Source organism: Boleophthalmus pectinirostris, unplaced genomic scaffold, assembly GCF_026225935.1.
Source record: "Boleophthalmus pectinirostris isolate CB_2022bp ecotype Guang Dong unplaced genomic scaffold, ASM2622593v1 HiC_scaffold_19, whole genome shotgun sequence".
Taxonomy (NCBI): Eukaryota; Metazoa; Chordata; class Actinopteri; order Gobiiformes; family Gobiidae; genus Boleophthalmus; species Boleophthalmus pectinirostris.
The window spans coordinates 28,673,352-28,694,053 of NW_026571140.1; the positions used below are offsets into that span (position 1 = coordinate 28,673,352).

The 20,702-nt window shown below is 37.1% G+C and overlaps 1 protein-coding gene across 1 annotated transcript in view; it reads left to right on the forward strand.

The window, feature by feature from the left end:
* Nucleotides 1-2,104: 2,104 nt before the first annotated feature.
* LOC110173036 (protein diaphanous homolog 3) overlaps nt 2,105-20,702 on the forward strand; it is a 161,459-nt gene continuing 142,861 nt past the window's right edge. The window contains exons 1-6 of the mRNA XM_055154823.1: nt 2,105-2,177; nt 2,535-2,658; nt 8,436-8,471; nt 8,751-8,933; nt 9,903-10,007; nt 15,462-15,592. Coding sequence (XP_055010798.1) covers nt 2,542-2,658; nt 8,436-8,471; nt 8,751-8,933; nt 9,903-10,007; nt 15,462-15,592 — 572 coding nt within the window. The 5' untranslated portion in view covers nt 2,105-2,177; nt 2,535-2,541. The remainder of the gene's footprint in view (nt 2,178-2,534; nt 2,659-8,435; nt 8,472-8,750; nt 8,934-9,902; nt 10,008-15,461; nt 15,593-20,702) is intronic.

Below are 20,702 nucleotides of genomic sequence, written 5' to 3' on the forward strand. Positions count from 1 at the left end.
AATTGTACATTTGTCTCTCCAAATAATTACTCTATTGCAACCAATGTAAATTTTAAATTGTTTATTGTTCACGATTTATATAATTGAAAGTCACATTATTCAACCCTCTACAGCTCAAATCTTATGATATTGCAACAAAGATACCTCAAAGTGTCCCACTTTGATAAGATCATTATTATTATTATTTTTTTTACATACAATAAATAGTGAGTCAGTCTTCTATCAAATGTTAAGCTTATGGAGTTGAATATGCACTCTGAACAGAATCCAACTTTTTAATCATATATTGCAAATCTAATCACTATTGCATATACTTGTGAGAAAAAAAAACAAAAAAACAATTAGAACCTATTTCCAAAATCATGCAACCCTGTCCCATATGGACATATTATGTTGGTGAATTTTTTGGCAACAAATTGACCCATGTTTAATACTATTATTTATTTATTTTTTAAATCTGTATTATCTAACATATATATTTTTTTCCATCCATGTACAGGTCTTTGTGGTCACGGACCTGTGCCAGAATGGAGATCTCTCGGCATATCTAAAATCCCAAGGCCCACTGTCTGAAAGAAGCAGCAGAAGATTGTTTGCCCAACTCTGTGCCGTTGTTCAGTATCTTCATAGCATCAACATCATGCACAGAGATCTGAAATGTAAAAATCTACTTTTGGATGAAAAAAAACAACATTAAAGTGTGTGACTTCAGCATAAGCAAGAAACTGACCTACACCGACGGACGAATAGATTCAAACAGATCCAAATGTGGCACCAAGAAGTACATGGCTCTAGAAGTCTTACCATACAACCCCATAGTGGCTGATGTCTGGAGCATGGGGTAATCCTGTATGAAATGCTCTATAATGCAAGTGCCGACACTGTCACATAAAATGAGACCAGATATCTCAGACACTCTCCATGTCTCACCTGAGGCCAAAGGATTGCTTGAGGGCATATTTCATCTAGCGGAGCATCGCCTCAGCATTGCCAGCAATCTGGAGAGTCCGTGGATGAGGCAGGACGAAGCTGAAGAGCCTTCCGACAGTGGGCCAGGAGAGCAGACTGGTGAAGGAATGTCAGTCTATTCTTCCACCTCCTTGCATAGATGATAGTTTACAGTTTTTTAAATGACACAGTGACATTCAGGTTCTTAAAAAGATATTTTAGTACATTTCTCTTGTATATAGTATATAGGAGATGTGGACATTCCAAAAAGACTGAGATGTATACCTGCACTTTGAATGTAATGAATATCTTTGTATTGTACATAACTACAAATGTTCTTATTAAATGCATTTTTTCTAACATGCCGCATGCCACACGCTGCATTTACTTTACACAACACAAAAGTCCTATGGAAATGCAGTTATGAATGCCACCACACGATGGCAGCAAATCCATACGCAAAAAGTCTGAGCAGTTAATTATACTTGTACTATTCATTTATGCACTTAGATTTCATGAAGACAAATTACAACATTGGTAACTTTTAGAAATTGTTTTGAAAATGCATAAAACTATAATAAAACTATAATAAAATTGACCTATAATAAAGGTGTTTATTATAGCTCCATGAAATTACTTGGTGTAATGTCTATGTTGAGAACCAATACGTTTTCCCCAGATGGCATGCTTATTTGTGTAGTATATGTGGTATGATGAATTGTATGTTTCCATTTTTAGAATTAAAATAAGGAGAGGTAGGTATGCACCCCTGCAGTTTTTCAATCATCCTCAGTATGATGTGTCTTTCTTTTCATGTCTTTCTGCATGGATTTCATGCCATGTCATCTGCCTACGCTGTTAAGAACTTCCCTTTGTTGTTGTCACTGATAGTCATTTTAAATTAAATCAAACAGCTTGTTGCTCAGATCGTGTCCTGTTACTTAGAAAAAGTGTAGTTTGAATGTGAAAGGGAGAGAGAAAGAGAAAGAGTTAATGTCTCTAAATGCAATTCATCATTTTCTAACAGTTTCCTTTTCTACCCGGGGACTGGGATTGACAGTTCATTTGTCCAATCAGAACTCGCATTATCTGTAAACAAAGACGCTGTCCAATCAGAGCGAAGTATTTCTACTTCAGCGAACGCCATTGGTCGAATCAAACCCGCAGAGCCTACAGCCGAGGTGCGCGGGTCTGTCAAAAAACTACTTCACAAGACTCTCCTGAAAGCGGTAACAGTTTTAAAATAACAAAAAATAATTTAGATTTGAGTTAGCAAACCATTTGAATTATCTGTTAAAGAGATTATAATGTTTGGGTGCGCTTTAGGGAAGTAGTGGAAACTTCTGCGTATCGAGCAAGCATATTAATTGGATTAGCCTCGGGTAAAGCCAGCGCTATCAAAGGCTAGTTAGCTCAGGTAGGGGAGCCAACGTGCTTTACAAAGAAAAAAATAAGTCTGTCTTGTAGATGTACAAACGCCAGATATCGGTTACAGACAGGGTTGGATGTGATCGTGTTAAACGTGTAGATGACATTTTGTGATTCTTGATTTCAGCAAGATTATGACTGTTTGTGTCCTGTGTTAGAAGCATCATGGATAGTTATGGTCCTCGGTTCGACTCCTTTGCTGGACGAGACAAATCTCAAAAGAAGAACGGATCTGCCCACAGTTCCTCCTATTATGATGAAAGAGATCGCAAGCCTAAGTTTGTAAGTATTTCTTCTTTACTTTATCTCTTGCAGAAAAACAGAGGTGCAAATTATGTAAGTGTATGTGGAGAGTAAATCATGCTGGGTTGGAGGCACTGTAAAACTAATGCACTTTTTAAACCTACAGATTGGTATCCTAAAATATCACAAAATACATATTTGATACATAAAACACAGTCAGATAAGGACTGCAAAGACAGTAATGCTTTCTATTTCAAAAGGACTAAAAGTATCGATATTTTGTATACGCATCTTTACCAACTTTTATTTCATTCATTGTACCAAGTTTGTTGACTATTTCTGATCTTTGACCTTGACTGTTGACTGCCTTTGTGAGCCGAATACTTTTAATTAGCTCAGAGTTCATCCCTTAATCCACATACTACCTACTGTAACAATAAGATTTCCTTGTTGGAATTGTAGACAGCATATATAAATGGTTGCAGTTGTCTGTTCTCTAGCCTAGATACATGGGCAGATTTAAGTTGTAGACTCCTTTAGATTTTCAAGGTACATTATTAAAAAATAAACCCACTAAAATGATTTAAATGATTGAATCTCTAATGAAATGCAAAACCCTAATAAATGGAATTAGCAAACTTAATAGAGGACAGTAATACATATCTTGATTTTAACAAATAAACAAATCATTATTTATACTGCAGAAAATGTAGAAATGTGGAGTGCTTGAAGATAATAAAATCATGCAATTATAAGATTATTGTATCCTCCAAACTGACTCATTTTATTATTGAGGGAATCTAAGAGTTATATGGTGAAACATCATAGGCACAAACACATTGAGCCCCTTTAGAAAATAAACTGCCACAATTGTAGAATTAGGTAAACAAAATGTTTGGCATTTGGAGCACTGCGGTTGATGGCACAATTGAGCATGACTTTTCATGGCATTTCTAAGTATTTCATATCTTATGGTTAAAGTACACGTTATTGAGAAATGTGTCTTCTGCTTTTGACCCATCCTTCAGTACTGCCAGGGAAACCTGTAAGGAGAAGTGGGTGGCTGGGTGAACCTGTGCCCAGCCCCGGGAACCCAGCTCCAAATCGTGATCTAGGCTTAGTGAGAACTACATTAGCTAAAGGTTTTTACCTATGGTTCATGTTTCGCTTATGTTCAATACAGCGAAGTGGTATACTTTATTTTGCTTAACAACAACACGGGACTTCTTATCTAAAAAGATGACTGTACAATCTGAACAACTGAATTATGGTACTGGAGCCATATCATTTTTAATCTTTTTTCCTGCTTTTTTTTTTCCAGCTATGGATAACTAAACATTAATACAAATCTTTTCCAAAAGGGGGCACTGTAATACCACAAAATTAAATGTAGTTCTGAGCGAGATGTGCCTTCAAAAGCTTCTTCATTCGGCTCAGTGCTGCCTGTCCTTTCGAGCAGAGCAGTATCAAAAGGAGAAAAACACACTAGATATGGTAATGAACATAATGAAAAGTGTTAATGTCCTTTTGAGATGCTGCCTTTGGCTCCTATATATAGAGCAAAGGAAAGTAAGAGACAGGCTTCCTATTAGACAAAGCAGCAGGTTATTTAAAGCTCTGAAAAGACTTTATGATTACATTAATAACACCAGCTCAATCACAGAGTAGCAGTCTCCAAAAGGTATCCAAAAATCTATTTACAAGTAGCACTAAGGATAGCAGTCTTTGTGGGTATGACAAAATATCAATATTACAGTATTAATAATAATAATAACTGGGTCAAGATAACTAGTGCTTCTGTGATACATTGAGTTTGTCCATAATGATATTAATAAAATTATTCAACAGTGCATGAAACCAAAAATCCTTAGTTATTACGTACTCTGTCATATATCAAAAGCTTCAAAACCATAACTGTCAGCTGATTCTTATCTCAGCATTTTGATTGTTTTGCCTGCTAACTGACTAGCACATGTTTCTGGGTTTTGTTTTTAAGCATTCTTCCTTTTTCTGCTAAGTGTGTGAGGTAACTTGTCTGAGTTAATTGAAAAAGATGTTATCGCTGTTTAATTAAATGAACAAGGTGATAACAGAAGGTAAAATGAGTTCAGTGGCACTTACAAATTGCTGTTGTCGGTTTGTCAGCTGGTTTGTCCATTCTAGGATTGGAAATGCTGGGGATGTTTCGCTCAGTGCCAGTTGGCTAGATATAATGAGCCATAGTATATTAAAGACACATGTTAAATTGCTGGTGTTTAAGTATCTAATTAGAGATGGGACTGAATTAATAATGGATCTGAGCAAAGGCAAGTGTCCCTAGTTTCCCCCAACTAAAATGGTGCAGTGGACTTTTAATTATTGCGTTTCAGCAGCAATGGCTTTATCACATCCAGTGTAAGAGATCAGAGGGGCATTTAGCTAATGATAAGAAATGGCATTGCAGGGACTTGATAAGAGCTGTTCAGTTTGCAATACATTGTTCACATAAAATCTGATTACTAGAAATTTAATTATTATTCTCAAAACAGCAATGTTTATCTTGTTAGTTGAAATAGTAATGCTAACATTGCTTTTCACAGTCAGTTTTTGGGGACTGGCATAGCAAATCGTCTGCCCTCATTTAACCCTATTCTCTGCATCATCTTTCACACCAACTACACTTTTCTTATCTTTGTTTTTGCTCCTGGTCTTCTGTTTCCTGGCAGCTCTAGCCTCAGCATCCTATATATTCCATATCTTTCCTCTGTCCATAGCATCAGTATCACAATAGCCTGGTTATTGTCATATCTACTAGGAATGCAACAATACCGTTTCTCATGATTAAATATATCTTGGCACATGATGGGTCGTAGTATTAATGATCTCAATAAATTTTAAACCTCTGAAGAACAAAACTTTCTCTATCATTAAAGGTCCTATATTACACAAAATTGACTCTTGTGAGCATTAAGCAATGTTAGAATGTTGTTACCTCCCCAGAAACATACCTAGAGTTGTGCTTTGTTTCATTCACACATGTTTGAGTATTAGTCTGTCTACGTCTAAAGCCAAATATACTCTGTTCCACCTTGTGATGTCACAAAAGTGGTAGTTTTCAAGTTGACAGGTACCCTTTAACCTTTGTTTCAGTAGAGATTTGAAATTCCAGAGCTGAAATTATCCAAATGATTCTAGTGAAGGTGTATGGATTTTAAAACACAGTGGAGCACTTCCTGTATTGAGTGTTTTCTGTTTGTGAAAAGAGCATAGCATAAATAGGTGGGGTTTGTGTGTGAAACATGTGTGAATGAAACAAACAAAACTTCAGGTATGATTGTGATGTGAAAACAACATTATAACATAGATCAGAAAATGGTGTAATATGGGCCCTTTAAGGTAACTTTCAATAACATATCATCTTTTTAATCAACTGTACTATCTCTTCTTTGTTCAAATATAGCAGTGTGTGGCCTTTGTGGAGTTGTTTTCGTACAAATCTGAGAAATTACGGCACCATTGGCGTGCTAGAGGAGTGACATGCGTATTGTTGAGTCACTCATGTATTGTGTTGTGTGGGTACTATTGAACTAGCAAACAGTGAAAATTACCATGCTTGCAGTATAAAATGTAAGAATGTACTGTGACAAAGTAAAAAAAAACATCAGCAAGGTCCAAGGCACAAGGTCCTTTATTGCTTACATGGGACGAGCCAGTGCGTTTCTACACAGGTTGTGTCTTCGTCAGGGCATATTAAACTATTCACTATTACATTAAGTATTATTGCATTGCTGTTCTCTACTGTACTTTCCTTCAGATTGGATAGGCATCTGATTTATTCATTTACTGTACTTCACCTAAATGAGCATGTGATTTGCCCCTGAAGGGAAAATCCCCTCCAAAAAAGGCATATCATGGTGTGTCCCCCAACCTACTGAAAAAGCGTAATCAGAAATATCTAAACTCTTTGCCAGTCTACCATGCTTCAAATTGACCAGGGAATAGGTGTCCGTACACCGTCTTGATTATTGTGATGCTTGTCCTTATTATCATCTTTTCACACATTCACTAGCTCGCTGCAGAAAACCGTGAAAAAACAAAACAAAAAACAAATTCATAGTTGCAGCCCTTACTGGCCCTTATGCTGACAGCTTGGCTCGCCTTGACACATTTGTAATTGCTTCTATTGTTTTTCAGGGGCAAGAGGGTGAGTTCAGGTGGGCACGCTGGAAGTCTTAAGTTGATGGTATTTAAGGAGTTTGAACAAGCAAACAAGACACAGGATCCAAGTTTAAAGGGAACATTAATGCAGGCAGTCTGAACACTGTTAATTCTACCACAGTAATTAGCGAGGTAGCCTTTCTGACAGGTTGACATATTTAACCCTACAAAATATTAATTAAACACCAACCTGAATTGCTAATTGGTTTCTGTCTGACCTGCTGTCACTCCTAAGATATTAACCTTTCTTTTATATGTGTATCACTTTCAAAGTTTGGGATGTTTTTCAAGCTTTTTTGTGGAATACCAATTACATCTAATCCATTTTTCATTTTGACTAATAAGGAAGTACAGATGGCAACTTCCCAAGTGGGCACTGGCAAATACAAACCAAAAAACCTGTTGGAAGAGAAGCCGTAGCTCCGAACACAAGTTGTTTGGCCGAAGATATTTCTACAAGGCACGCTGATAACAACTTGCCAAATGCCAGTCACATCTTTTGCAGCTAGTAGTTCCTCCTTTCTAATTTGCTGGCAGCATTTGGGAGCTCTTGTTAGAAATAAATTGTACTTTAATTGAAAAGATAGAAGTGGTGTCCATAATTGTGCATCCAAGTTCATTTTCTTTACTGCCAAATTTAATGTCGAGGTTTGTTCATCAAGATCTTTCACTTGAAATTGGGATTAATTTACCAGTGTGTTTCTTCATCTCTAAAGTTATTACAAAGTGGTGTTATAACTCGTATAAAAAGGGAGAGAGGATCCTAAATGACAGAGCTTTCTATGAGGTTCAAACTTATATAGTACGCAATATAACTTTTCTGATCGAGAGTCTGCCTCTGGCTTGTTGTCACGGAGATGTTATTACTGCCTAGAATATTCCACAGTAGGGGATTAAACTTGTGTGAGGCAAGTAGGCCAAGTTACTGGTCAGATCTGTGGAGAGTTGACCCCTTTCAAAGAATGCATGATTAATAGCAATTAAGTTATAGGTATCTCCATAGAGACAAGCAAGTGCTGTACCCCCAACTAGAAATCCTGTGCACCTTTTTAAATAAAATTAACCTGTAATTTTTACTAGATTATTAAGAGATGGTCCAATCAACTTAGTTGTCTTAACAATATGATTAATAACAGCTCAACTCTTGACTCTGCCTGTCACGATAATGATAATGATTTGATATTGATTAAGTGTATATATAGAAGATAAGCGATAATATTGAAACAAATTTATGCCACTGACACAATAACCTTAAAGGTAAACATTACGTTAAACACATGATCTGCAATAAATAAATAAATAAATGGCAGAATGAAACACTTAGTTACCATAGTCATTTTGTACCTATAATGAGTCATAGTCAGTTATTTATTCAAAATTTTTCAGCTCAAATCTAAAAATCAAAATATCACAAATCTCCCCGCTAGAGCAAAGAAAAGAACTCATGATAACTATTGACTGTAAAAACATTATGTCCATGTCCTACCTGTCATATTTTGAATGATAAGTTGATATGGTAGTTATTGCGACATGCCTACTGTAGACACCTGAATTATCATGTTTTAGCCCTTCTCTAGCCTGCATACACTGACATACATTTTTTGTTTTTCCACTTGTAGCATTTGCCATTTAAAAAGATGATGGCAGATGATGTGGTAAGATGTTTTATGTTTGAGTTTTCTCGTTGACTAACAAAAAGTCTTCATTCTTATCATAGATTGTCTACTTTAAAACTATTATTCATTGTCCAACTAGTGGGAAATGCATGTTATGTACCTAAAACACCCTATAATAATTTCCAAGATACATTAACCTCTCCTGTTTTAGCTTCATACAGCCTACTTTCAAGACATGCCTTTCGATATCATACATTTATTTCTTCACTATACTGCTCTCATTGTGTATTTTATACTGTATTATTGTTCTTTTTACAGTTGGACAGATTCGCCAGCATTCGTATCCCAGGCAGCAAGAAAGAGCGCCCCCCTCTGTCCCATGTCAAACACGGCTCGAGTGACTGGTCCATCTCTTCATCGTCTTCTTTGAATAGATTTGAGGAGCTTTCGTCTAAAATCACCTCTGAAAAGGAGATCCTGGCTTTGTTTGAAAAAATGATGGTATGTTTATTTAGCATTAGACTTGCAATAGCTTGACATATTTGCCCGATACCTGAAAGAATAACTTAACTTTTATCCTTTGCAAATACCGTAGAAACTTTTTGGTTTGCTGAATTTCTCTTTTCACTTACCCCTGCTGTTTCTTTCAATTTTTAAGGGCATCTCACAGGTTTGGGGTTATATTCCTGTGCATTTTAGATGATAGAGCATAGACGCCATCTCTTCAACAGACTTTGAATGCCTGACTGATAATCTGGTGTGAATATTTTCAGTGTTCAAAGTCATTTTAACAGTGGGAAGTATCGCATCTTGTCTCTGGCTCCACTGAGAAGGGCTCTGGCTGTGAAAAGCTTAACCAGCGAGAGGGAGCTTTGCTTGCTTTGCTTATATTCAGCCCTGGAGTTGAGGATTTGAAAGACAAACGCAAGACGCTACTGTCCGTTTGCATCAGCCTCCTTTCTCTTTGTGACCCCAGCTGTACTACACCTCAGTACAGTGTGGAGTTACATCATGGTTTAGTTTATCCAACAAAGACATTCAGACAAAAATATACAGAATGTTACAGCCCATACACCATGTTTTATATTACAAATGTGATTAGGAACACTGTTGTCTCAAATGTAATCACATGCAAGTCTGCTTCTCCTCCCTTCATACCCCGGGTCTCTTAAATGTAAGATCTATTGTTAATAAACCTTTATTAAAGATTTATTTTTAGTAATAATATTGATATTTTGCATCACTGAAACACCCCTGCGGATATGTTATTTCACTTACTGAAGCACAACCTCCGAATTATTCATTTAATGCCTCTAGGCCTAATGGTACTTTTTCTTGCTTTACTTTAGAACTTTTCAATCACTTTTAGCTTTTAGGCTTCTCGATCATTGGATCATGAGTAGACTGTAACTGTAGAAGTGTTAACATGGAGGCCCAGCATCTTTAAAAATGTATTTTTTGTCTCTTCAGGAGGACATGAACCTGAATGAAGAAAAGAAGACTCCACTGAGAGAGAAAGACCTCAACACTAAAAGGGAAATGGTCATTCAATACATGGCTACTGCAGCAAAAACGGTAAGTTGTATCAATAAACAAAATAAAATCTGTTAGGTACTCTTGGTGATATGAGATTTTGCATTGTAGTTTTCTATGATTTTGGATTGTAAATACGGTCAGGTCAGCTTCAGTATGAATTTTGTTTCCAATAAGACCCATCACACCAGAGTACCTGTGGGAAACCTTAATTTTTCTCTTAATATGAATAAAGAAGAACTTGTATATTGTACTATATTTTTATTATGTCAACGCACACAGTGGCAAACCTGCTGCACTGTCTCTCTTGCTCCATTTTGTTTCACTTAAATCTTGGCCAAACTGAAGAGCATTGATTTTTGTTCTCCTGGAGCTGAAAACCGCTGACCTGTGTTGTGTAGTTGACACAAAATCACCCTTTTACCTCTCAGTAATGCTATTACTGATTCGTCTGCTCTGCCCCTTGCTGCTCACCACATGTAGTACAAGCTCGACTTTATTGTCTGCGCACAAAGGACACACTCCAGACTGAGCAGGCATCTGTAGACCAATGCAAATAAATACTGTAACATTCCGTGTGTGGGTTTAAAGAGAATACTATTGATTAGCCTCATACAACAGCAATTATGAGCAACTAAAATGGAAAGCATTGTTTATATTGTTACATTTTGCACTTAGAAGAAGCACAGCAAGACTCCATTATCATTATAAATGTTTAGTTTGCTTTCATCTCCTTCCTTTTGTAAAATATGTTGTTTATTATTTTATCGAACCTAAAATTGGGCATAACAAAAATAAAAAGTGACTTAACAAGTGAAGTTTTGACAGATTTCCCCTCCCAAACAGAGGCTAGAGCATATTCACCTGAGAGCGAATATTGAAATGACTACAGTTTGGGGCTTGACGTGTCAGGGGAGTGACAGACTGGGCATACTTCCATTGTTTTGGCAGCTTGCAAGGGTTGGGGATTATTTATTCCTGCCAGCAATGATACAGGCTGATTTCTGAGGCCTTTGATGAATCAAAAACATACCCAATGATATGTGACGCCTTGGCATTAGTGCAGCTGGCTCTCACACGGGGCTCTGTACGCCACCCTCAAGCACCACAGACACTCGGTGGTATCAGATGTCCTACGTATTGTATATGGGTGTACTACAGCCGAGTGCACTGTGTATGGCATAGATTTAATTAATTTTACTTCACCTGTTATCTTTGGCCTCCCCCGCTGAAGTATAAATGCTCTGCCTTCAATTGCTATATTAACAATTATTTTGCATTGACTTTATGCTCTATACCTTTCCCATCCCTTTTTATATGGTGTCATGCTGGGGTCACAGCAGCTCAAGAGTAAACTGGGATATGAGATTTAAATGTACAACTTATAATTACATTTTGTACAGTATTTGATGGCTGACAAGACTAATGCGAATTACAAAAACATGATTTCCTAATTTATTTATGTTATAATTTGGTTGGTATTTTGCTTCTCAAAATGTTAATCCAAACAGATAGCAGAATGAGCGTCACATGAATTTCTTATTTGGGTTGCCTGTTTCAATGTTTCAACCTGCAGCTAATAATGAATCAGGGCTGGTGCTATACTGAGAAAAGTGTTGCTACTCTATCTGCAGGTTTAGGTGTTAGTTTAGGTTCAGTTGTGATTGTAGTATTTTTTTAAAAACAGACTACAGGCTACTGCAGTTTTTAAATGCATTTGGTATAAGTAATTTCATAAAAAGGCACTAACCAGATATTGATGTGTGTCTTTTCTTGCTAATGTATGGGGAAAAAGCTTTTCCTTTTTAAACTGTATGATATTTTCTATGAATCCTGATCCTTCGTGAAGTGAGATGGGATGCCTTGAATGTTTTTATGGAAATGTGTCATATTTGGTGCAAATACTCAGAGTTTGGGGAACTAATTAAGAGACTTGAATTTGTGTCAAATGAAAGAAAACACAAAATAAGCTTGGGTGGGTTTATCTGTAACTCCTGGCTTTAAATAAGCCCTTTGGTGTCTTTCCAAGGCCCAAAAATGAAGCGACCACAAACATCTCATAATCCTGAAGGCTTAGTCTTTGCTTTCCCAACTTGTACAGATTCTGTTTAAATAAGTAATTAGACCAACCACGTGATATAAATATTCCAATACGAGCCTGTTTTCAATGAATATTTAACATGATGTTGCAATACAGTTGTATACATTACATTTATAATAAACTATCCATAGATCAGTATACAGTATTACATTAGTTTTACTTTTCATTTTAAGACAACTGCAGAACTGATCCTCTGCTGCTGGCTCGCCTCTTTATAGTGCATTTATGGCTGATTGCTTTCATTGTTGCATCAGCCAATTTTCATTTACAGTGCTTTTATTTTGATAAATGACCATGCAACATTTTTTAATCTTATGCATTTGTCCTGGAGTTTACATTACACAAGAATTGCAAGTAAATGTAGGGAGTATTTGAACAAGCAATCAGCATATCATACATACAACATCACCATCATGATCAGATATACAGTCCCTGACAAAAATCTTGTCACTTATTCATTTTGTAGAAACAAAAGCTTATAACCTGACTTTAAATTAATGGACTGGTTTTAGAAATGTTTCATATGAAAGCTAAAACCCTCCCAAATTATGCTCAACATACTAAAATACATTTGCTTCACCGAAGAAAGATTGATCATTTAATGAACACAGAAAGGTCAGATTTTGGCAAGACAAAAGTTTTGTCGCCTACAGAAAATTGAACAAATAATTTACTTCAAATTAGGGATGGGCATGATTAATCGATTAATCGATAATTGATCATTAAGAATTTCATCGATTACGTAAATTTTAATCGACAAACCGAATGCAGTTTGCTGTGCGTAGCGTGACCAAACAGGGGTCCGTACATGTGTCTCTGCACTCAGAAGGAGCGAACAAACACAAACAGTCGGTCAGTCTGCAGCGTACCGAAGCACAAATGCGTATTTAACGATGATTTGTACTAGAAATTCCACGCTTTCCGTTACGTTCGGGACAAGTGGGAGTCCATGTGCACAGTGTATAAAGCAGCACATATGTTTCGGTGTCCAGTGGGAAAAAGTTTTGCCAGGTGAGAGTCGCGCAATGTCGATGACGAGTCCCCCCATACGGTGTCCTGATTTTGACAAACGCAAATATGGTCACACTAACCTGTATTCCACTGAATCATGTGTTTTAATCTGACAGAAATTGACCGCATCAGCGACACAAGAGCTGTAGTTTTATCTTCGCTGAGTTTATGCAAATTAGCGATGCGGTTTTAAGTTTCGTTTCTGTGAGAGTTGCGCAAAACTGAATTAAACACATTATAATTTCAAACGGATTGATGTGGCTCTAGAGTCGTTACGGTTTATATGTCGTAAAGTTGAATTTATTTATGCACATTAGTAGTGCAGATAGTAATAATAATGATGATCATTTTAATATAAAAACGTTAATGATGAATCGATAATCGATCGTTAATTCTTCCGACGATCGATTAAGAAAATTTCATCGAATGCCCATCCCTACTTCAAATACAAAAATATGTTGCATAACGTCAGTGAATTAAGTAGTGGTGCTGTGAGATCCATATTTAATATCTTGTATGACTTCCATGAGCTTGAAGGACACATCCATGCGGTTCCACAATGATTCATACAATTTGTTGATGAAGGTTGTTGTTGTTCATCAGGAATAGCAAAGAAAGCAGTCTTACATGCCTCCCAGAGTTCATCAAGATTCTTTGGTTTTGCCTTCCATGCTTCCTCTTTCATTCTACCCCAGACATGCTCAATGATGTTCATGTCTGGTGACTGGGCTGGCCAGTCCTGGAGCACCTTGATCTTCTTCACCTTGAGAAACTTTGATGTAGAGATAGAAGTATGCGATGGAGTGCCATCCTGCTGCAAAATTTGACCCCTTTTATGGTTGGGAATGTAAGAGGTAGCTAATACTTCTTGATATTTTAGGCTATTGATATTGCCTTCCACCCTGCAAATGTCTTGCACAGCCCCATACTGGATGGAACCCCAGACCATGATTTTCCACCACCAAACTTAACTGTTTTCTGGGTGAATCTTGGATCCGTGCGGGCTCCAGTAGGTGTCCGGCAATATTTGCGGCGGCTGTGATGTAATTCAACCGAGGATTCATCTGAGAAATCCACCTTCTGCCACTTTTCCAGTGTCCATCCTTTTAGCAGGCCGTGGGCTTTGGCAAATGACACACGTTTTTTTAATTGCCTTTTGTTTAGTGCTGGTTTCTGTGCACTGATTCAACCATGGAGGCGATTTTGAGACAGAATTCTACAAACTGTTCTGGTTGACACAGGGACTTGAGGTGACCAGGCCTGGTGGAGCTCTGCTGCAGTGGAAAAGGGGCTGGCCTTGGATTTTCGAATCAACAAACGGTCCTCCCGAGCAGTTGTCTTGTGGCGTCTGCCGGACCTGGGCTTGTCAAAAACATCTCCAGTCATTTCAGATCTTTTTCTTATCTTTTTCTTATTCTTTGTACTTGACGCTGAGACACATTGAAGGTGTCAGGCCACCTCAGCAGTGGATCTGGTCTTCAGCCTCTTGATAATTAATGCTTTGGTCTCAGGGTGGATCTTAGGCATGTTGTCAGAGGTCAAGTTGCAGTTGATGTGAAGGTCTGGTGTGCTGGGGTTCTTTTTATACGCACCCACTAATTGATTGATCAGTAACTGATCACAGGTGAGGCTGTAATCTAAGATTGGGTGCATCATATGACAAGGCGACAAGACTTTTGTCTTGCCAAAATCTGACCTTTCTGTGTTCATTAAATGATCAATCTTTCTTCAGTGAAGCAAATTTATTTTAGTATATTGAGCATAATTTGGGAGGGTTTTAGCTTTCATATGAGACGTTTCTAAAACCAATCAATTAATTTAAAGTCAGGTTATAAGCTTTTGTTTCTACAAAATGGATAAGCGACAAGACTTTTGTCAGGGACTGTATAAGCATGGGCGATATACTGTATATATCGGTTTTAATATTGGCATCGGGCGATATTGGAGGGTTTTCACATTTAATATATAAAAAAATCTGCAGATATTTGATACAGATAAGTTTTCTGACATTGCCCCAGTCTCTGTGTGACCATGTGTCATTTCCAGGTTGTCCTCAGTGCATCAGATTGGTCTTTTTGAACACACCAATAGCAAAAAATTGAAGTAGAAGAGCTAAAAGTGTTTATACAAACATGTGACAAATCATTTTAATCTTAAGATAAATAACCGTAATTGGTCAAATTAGATTTAATTTATTTTATTTTTATTTTTTTTCATGTCTTTATCTTATCTTTTTTCCATTTGCATTTGAGTTTAACAATTACGTAAACCAATATAAAAGTTTGAGAATACTGTGTTGTCACTATCTACAATTATGCGCACACTCTTTGCATTGCTTCCCCCTGCTTCTCTAACTGAATTTTCCTTGCTGTATTTCGGTGCAGGGCAGTCTGAGAAGCAGCCATCAGATATCTCCTCAAGAGTTTGTGGCAGAGCTGAAATCAGGGGTGATGGATGAGCGCCTGTTTGCTTGTTTGGACTCTCTGCGTGTGTCTCTCACCAGTAACCCCGTCAGGTAAGGACCGCGGCTATCAGAACCAGCTTTCATCTTACAGGCCTGTCTATTACGAAAATATTGGTACTTTTCATTCCTCTTTGGGTTATTTTGCAGAGAAGAAAGGCAAAAAGTATCCATGATTGCTAGTTCTTACCTGATCTATAGCGTAATGCACTGTGACATGCCTGTTGTTACATACATCATTGTGAACATGTGTTTCAGTACTTTAATTGAAACCATAAAATAATTAAAGTCATAATTATCTTGCAGTACACACAGAACAGTTTATACATATACCAACAACCCCCAAAAAAGAGATGTATTTTCTTCATTGGCATGGCTTTAGAAAGAAATTATACTTTTGAAATAAATTGCCTTGCTGCCTATAGATCTGATGTTCAAACAAATGTACCAGAGGCTTATGTAAATGTAAGGATCTGTGAAGCTCCTCATGGTGATTTCAGATGACTGGGGTCTTGCATCATGTGGTGGACTATGAATTTTGAGAGGTTTTCTGTTGTATAATCTTATGGTATTTGTCAGTGGATGGGCAAGACGCATTTATTTCACTATTTTATTTTTTTGCCTAAATTTAAAACAACAACGGCTAGATAAAAAGCACCTCTGGAACCAGCTCACATTTAGCTCACTCTGAACAACATAAAAACATATTTCAGTGGCCAAAATTGAGTCAATAAGTTGCAGAAAATTATAACTTTCTTTGTTGTTTTAGATACAACAATAGCTATACTTTTGTCTTTCTAATAGAGACTGGCCCTTGTCCTAACCTCCATCTATTATCTGGTTGCTGTTGCACTCCCCACTTTGTCAGTCTGACTCATATACCTCCGCAGTAGGTCTCTTGTGGTGAAGGTAATACGGTCCGCATGGAGGCTCTGAGCATTGCCCTATGACGCCTTCACTGACCCTGGGACACTTTTGCTATTCCAACTCCCCCACATACTCGTCCACAGAGGAGGCCGCCCTACCAGACTCCAGACCAACAAGGCTACCGAATGTAATTGTATTAAAGGGATTTGATAAATGGACGTGACAAACAAGTTGAAATTGGTTTTTGATATTGTATTAAAAGTGACCTTCGGGTTTAGGCTGAAGTTGAGGGTTCTTCTTTTATGCAGGTTTTAATAAACCTTGGGCCTTCTTCATGCACCTGCTGCAGATGGAGCACAGGCTGTGCTCCGATGTTCCCTCAAAATATAAGAATATTGCCAGTGAGGTTATTTTTCCTTTTTTTTATACAAATATTTTCTCTTATTTTTACCTATTTAAATTTTTATATTCCATTGGTATATTAAGTAAATTGCAATTAGTGTTTTTCATCTATGCATATATTCATAATGGAGATGTGTGACTACTCCACAGAATTTATAGGTAATTGCTGATTATGTATTATGCACAAAGCATACCTCACAGTGCATTTTCCAACGGAACTTTGCATTCAGATTAAAACGCTGTATGTTTACTTCTGCTTTTCATTTTGCTGTGTTTTCTTCCTAAGCATTAGCAATAATGAAACTGTCAAGGAAAAACACGACTATAGTTGACGTCATCTTCTCCCTAATGAATGAAACACCCCTTTTACATGTCCCATATAGTGTGACTACAAGCTTCCTCTTGTCTCAGGAGAGCCATGATGTAGTGAGTTAACTTGCTTGCTCCAGAACACCATTATAAAGTTAATTTTTTATTTCTGGTTCATAGCGGCGTTAGCGAGCTGCAACGCTGTGCTGTATTACATGGGAACCTTGGAGGCATTCTCCTGAGACGCTGTTAGAAGTCAAGCTACCTTAGCTGTGAAGTTAGCCTGATAAGACGCCTCATTTTTCTCAGTGATTTATGGCTGTTTTTGTTTCTTGGGGAATGGGATGATGAATTTGTTTTTCTTATTTTTAATGCTTTCTCTCAAGCAATTTCTTGTATCTATGATGGCCCACAGTTGAATAAGGACAGGATTAATACCAATGTGTGGGTTCTACTTAGTATATGTGGGAGGGCCGCAAGTAAATACCATGGTAATATATTATGTGAGTAAGGATATCAAGATTATTAGGTTAATCAGTAATTATTTAAGTCACAATATGATTGCAAGAACAAAAAAATATAATTCATTTAAATTCAGTCTGTACTCCAGAACAACAAAGCTAAAATGTAAAGTGTTTTTTTATATCGCTATTTAAATCACCAAGTTTACTTTTGCACAATGAAAGAAAATTAAGGATCTCATATTGTTTGTTACCTGTCAATAATCTTGAATATTTCTTATACTGTGATTTTTATTCTTACAATTATTATATACACTAAAATTTGATATAGCGAGATCTGAATGCTGTTACATTCATCCACTCATAGTGATTAATAAACTTATATCTTTTTTTGAATAGTACCACTTACAGTAGTGTAAAATTATATTTTCTGGAATAAAGGTGTTAACATGTTGATGAAGCTAATGAATGCAGACCAATTACTTTATCAGAGACGTGTACTAATTTGTCACATAATGGCTGACAGAGGGGAGATGTTTCTTGAGCCTCAACATCCCAGTTTTTGCAGCGGCTGTAGTTTAGCAATTAGAAAGCCCTGAAATGGACTTTTCTGATAATTTTGCACCTCACAGCTCAGACACTAAGGACACTGGGACTTTGAATGTGATTGAAGTTTCTCATTTGGGATGTGGGAGGGTGCCAGATGTTACAGCTAATGAAACCCAAGGGCTGGCAGAGCACGCCAGATTAGCAAACACAATTTAAAATGCTTTAATCACAGCGCAGTCTTTGTAGGCCGCATGTCAAATACTTACAAACCACTTAACCCACGTCGACAGAAAAGTGGTCAGGAATTTTGGAAACAACCTAGCATTTTGGTGTGGAACTCAGTTAACATAAGTCACAGCACTACTTTCTACTATTTGTACTACTAGTATATGACAAACTGACAAAGGCAACAAAAGTCTGTATCTAAATTGTTTAGTAACAACAGTGCATGATTCTAGTGATACAATTTACCAAAAAAGAGGCTAAGTTAATGGTTAAAAGCAAGATTGAGGTGAAGAGATATAAAAGCACAATAAAAAAAAAAACAAAAAAAAACGTTTAATAGAATTCTCAGTTCTGTATAATCAGCCCTTGGCAGTGTTGAGAAATTACAGATATTTGACACTATATGAACCACATTTCTATAGAATAAAATAGATTCTCTTGAGGGGAGGCCTTGTATTCAGTCTTTTATAGTAATGTCCTGAATTTCATCTGAACATCATTTAAAAACCATAAAGAAAAATATGATCGAAGGTTGAAACCAATGACATCCGCTCCTACACCTGAGCCATATTGTGATTGCATGTTGCTTGGTGTATAAGTTTCTTTCTCATCTGACTCAGCCAAGCTTCATCTGACCTTATGGTACTTTTATTTCCGCTTTTGTCCTGGTCCTCCAGATGAGATTTTCTTCAGAAACCCATCAGATTGCCTTGTGCTGACCTTTGCCTGTTTGTACTTTGCATGGCCTTCACCAGAAGTATTTGTGAGCTTTGAGTCAAGTCTCCTCAACTTTTTCATTTTTGTGTTTTAAGGTACAGTTGGCATCTTTTGAATTTAGCCACAGACCTTGAAACAGGAATGCCTTTTGTTTCCAAAGTCCTGCTTCAGATCAAACGATTATTTCCATTTGCTCGGCTCCCCACTTACTGATGATGAAAAACTAGCATGCACTTGCCACTGAGCTATGCATTTCAATGAAACACTTGTCAAGACCTCCACCCCTCCCACTTTCTTACCACAATGGCCCGGGTTTGGCCTGGTGAGAAGTCTTAAGCTAAATTGATTTTTCTCCTTCATCCAACATGAGTGCCTCACATCTCGGCTATACCTTGAGAGCTGTCTTCATCGGTGTACACATGACAGATTTTGTCAGGCCTCTTCATTCTCTTGACCCTGTCTTTTACATACTGTCACACTTCCTGATGTGGACTCCTGCAGTGCTGTTTTGCCATTGTTGTCTATTGTAAGCAAAGCTATCATAGAAAGGGCTTTGTAGCTGATTCTTTCATATTTTAGCATGCTTTTTGACAGTACGAACCACTTATTCAGACAGCCTATTGGTTTTGTAATATATCAACCTACATCAGAAATATTACTGAATTGAATTTCACGACTGTAATATTTAGCAGCAGATATTCAGAAACTTAATGCAGGTTATAGTTTTCAATTGGAACATGAAAAAATTTATAAAATGACTAGCTTTGAACTTTCACACTTATTGCAGTGGGTAATGTGTAGCAATGTTTTAAATCTAATACAATGATTCAGACACACTTAAACATTGCACACTACATTAGATCTGCATACCCTTTATGTACTGCATTTGACTTTACAATGATATATTTTCTTATTTACATTGCCATTATTTGCGTAAAGGTAACAAAGACTCATTCAGCCCTTGTCCTTCTGTTCACAAAATTAAATTCAGATAACGGCGTCCCACTTTGTGTTGTCACCTTGAGAGTTTCTGTAGATTTGAGGCTGGGAGGGATGCAGCTTGTTGATTAGAAACAAACCGACTTGGAATGCTAATGTCGAGAGACACTGTTCATTCTCAATTAGACGGAAGGTGCATTTACTTATGATCTCACTCACGCTGTCTTCTCTTTGTCTTATGAATACCTAATGTGTTTTTATGACACACACAATATTATGAGTTTAACATTTAGGTTATACAATTTGTCTATTTTAAGTGTCTATTTACTCCAAAACAACACCGTATACGTACTATCTGATACCTCTGCATGCATAATATACCTTTATTCTGCAGACCCGCTTCTCTTTTGGCCTTTAAAAGTAAGTGTCTTTACTACACAAAGGAAACGTGCCCTTTAAAAGAAAAATAAATCTATATTACATACCTGGTCCTAAATTTTCAATATGACTGCCATTACTCCACAGGCAGCGGTCAAGTCCCTCGACCATTAAAGGCACCTTCTCCATAAGATCAGGCCAAATCTACTCTAGTCTTGCAAAGAGCAGCACATTTTTAATTTGGTCGTGTTTTTATGGAGGCCAGCTGTGTATCTGTGAGGAATACAAATCAAAAGGGTTGGGGAGAGCTTTTGTTG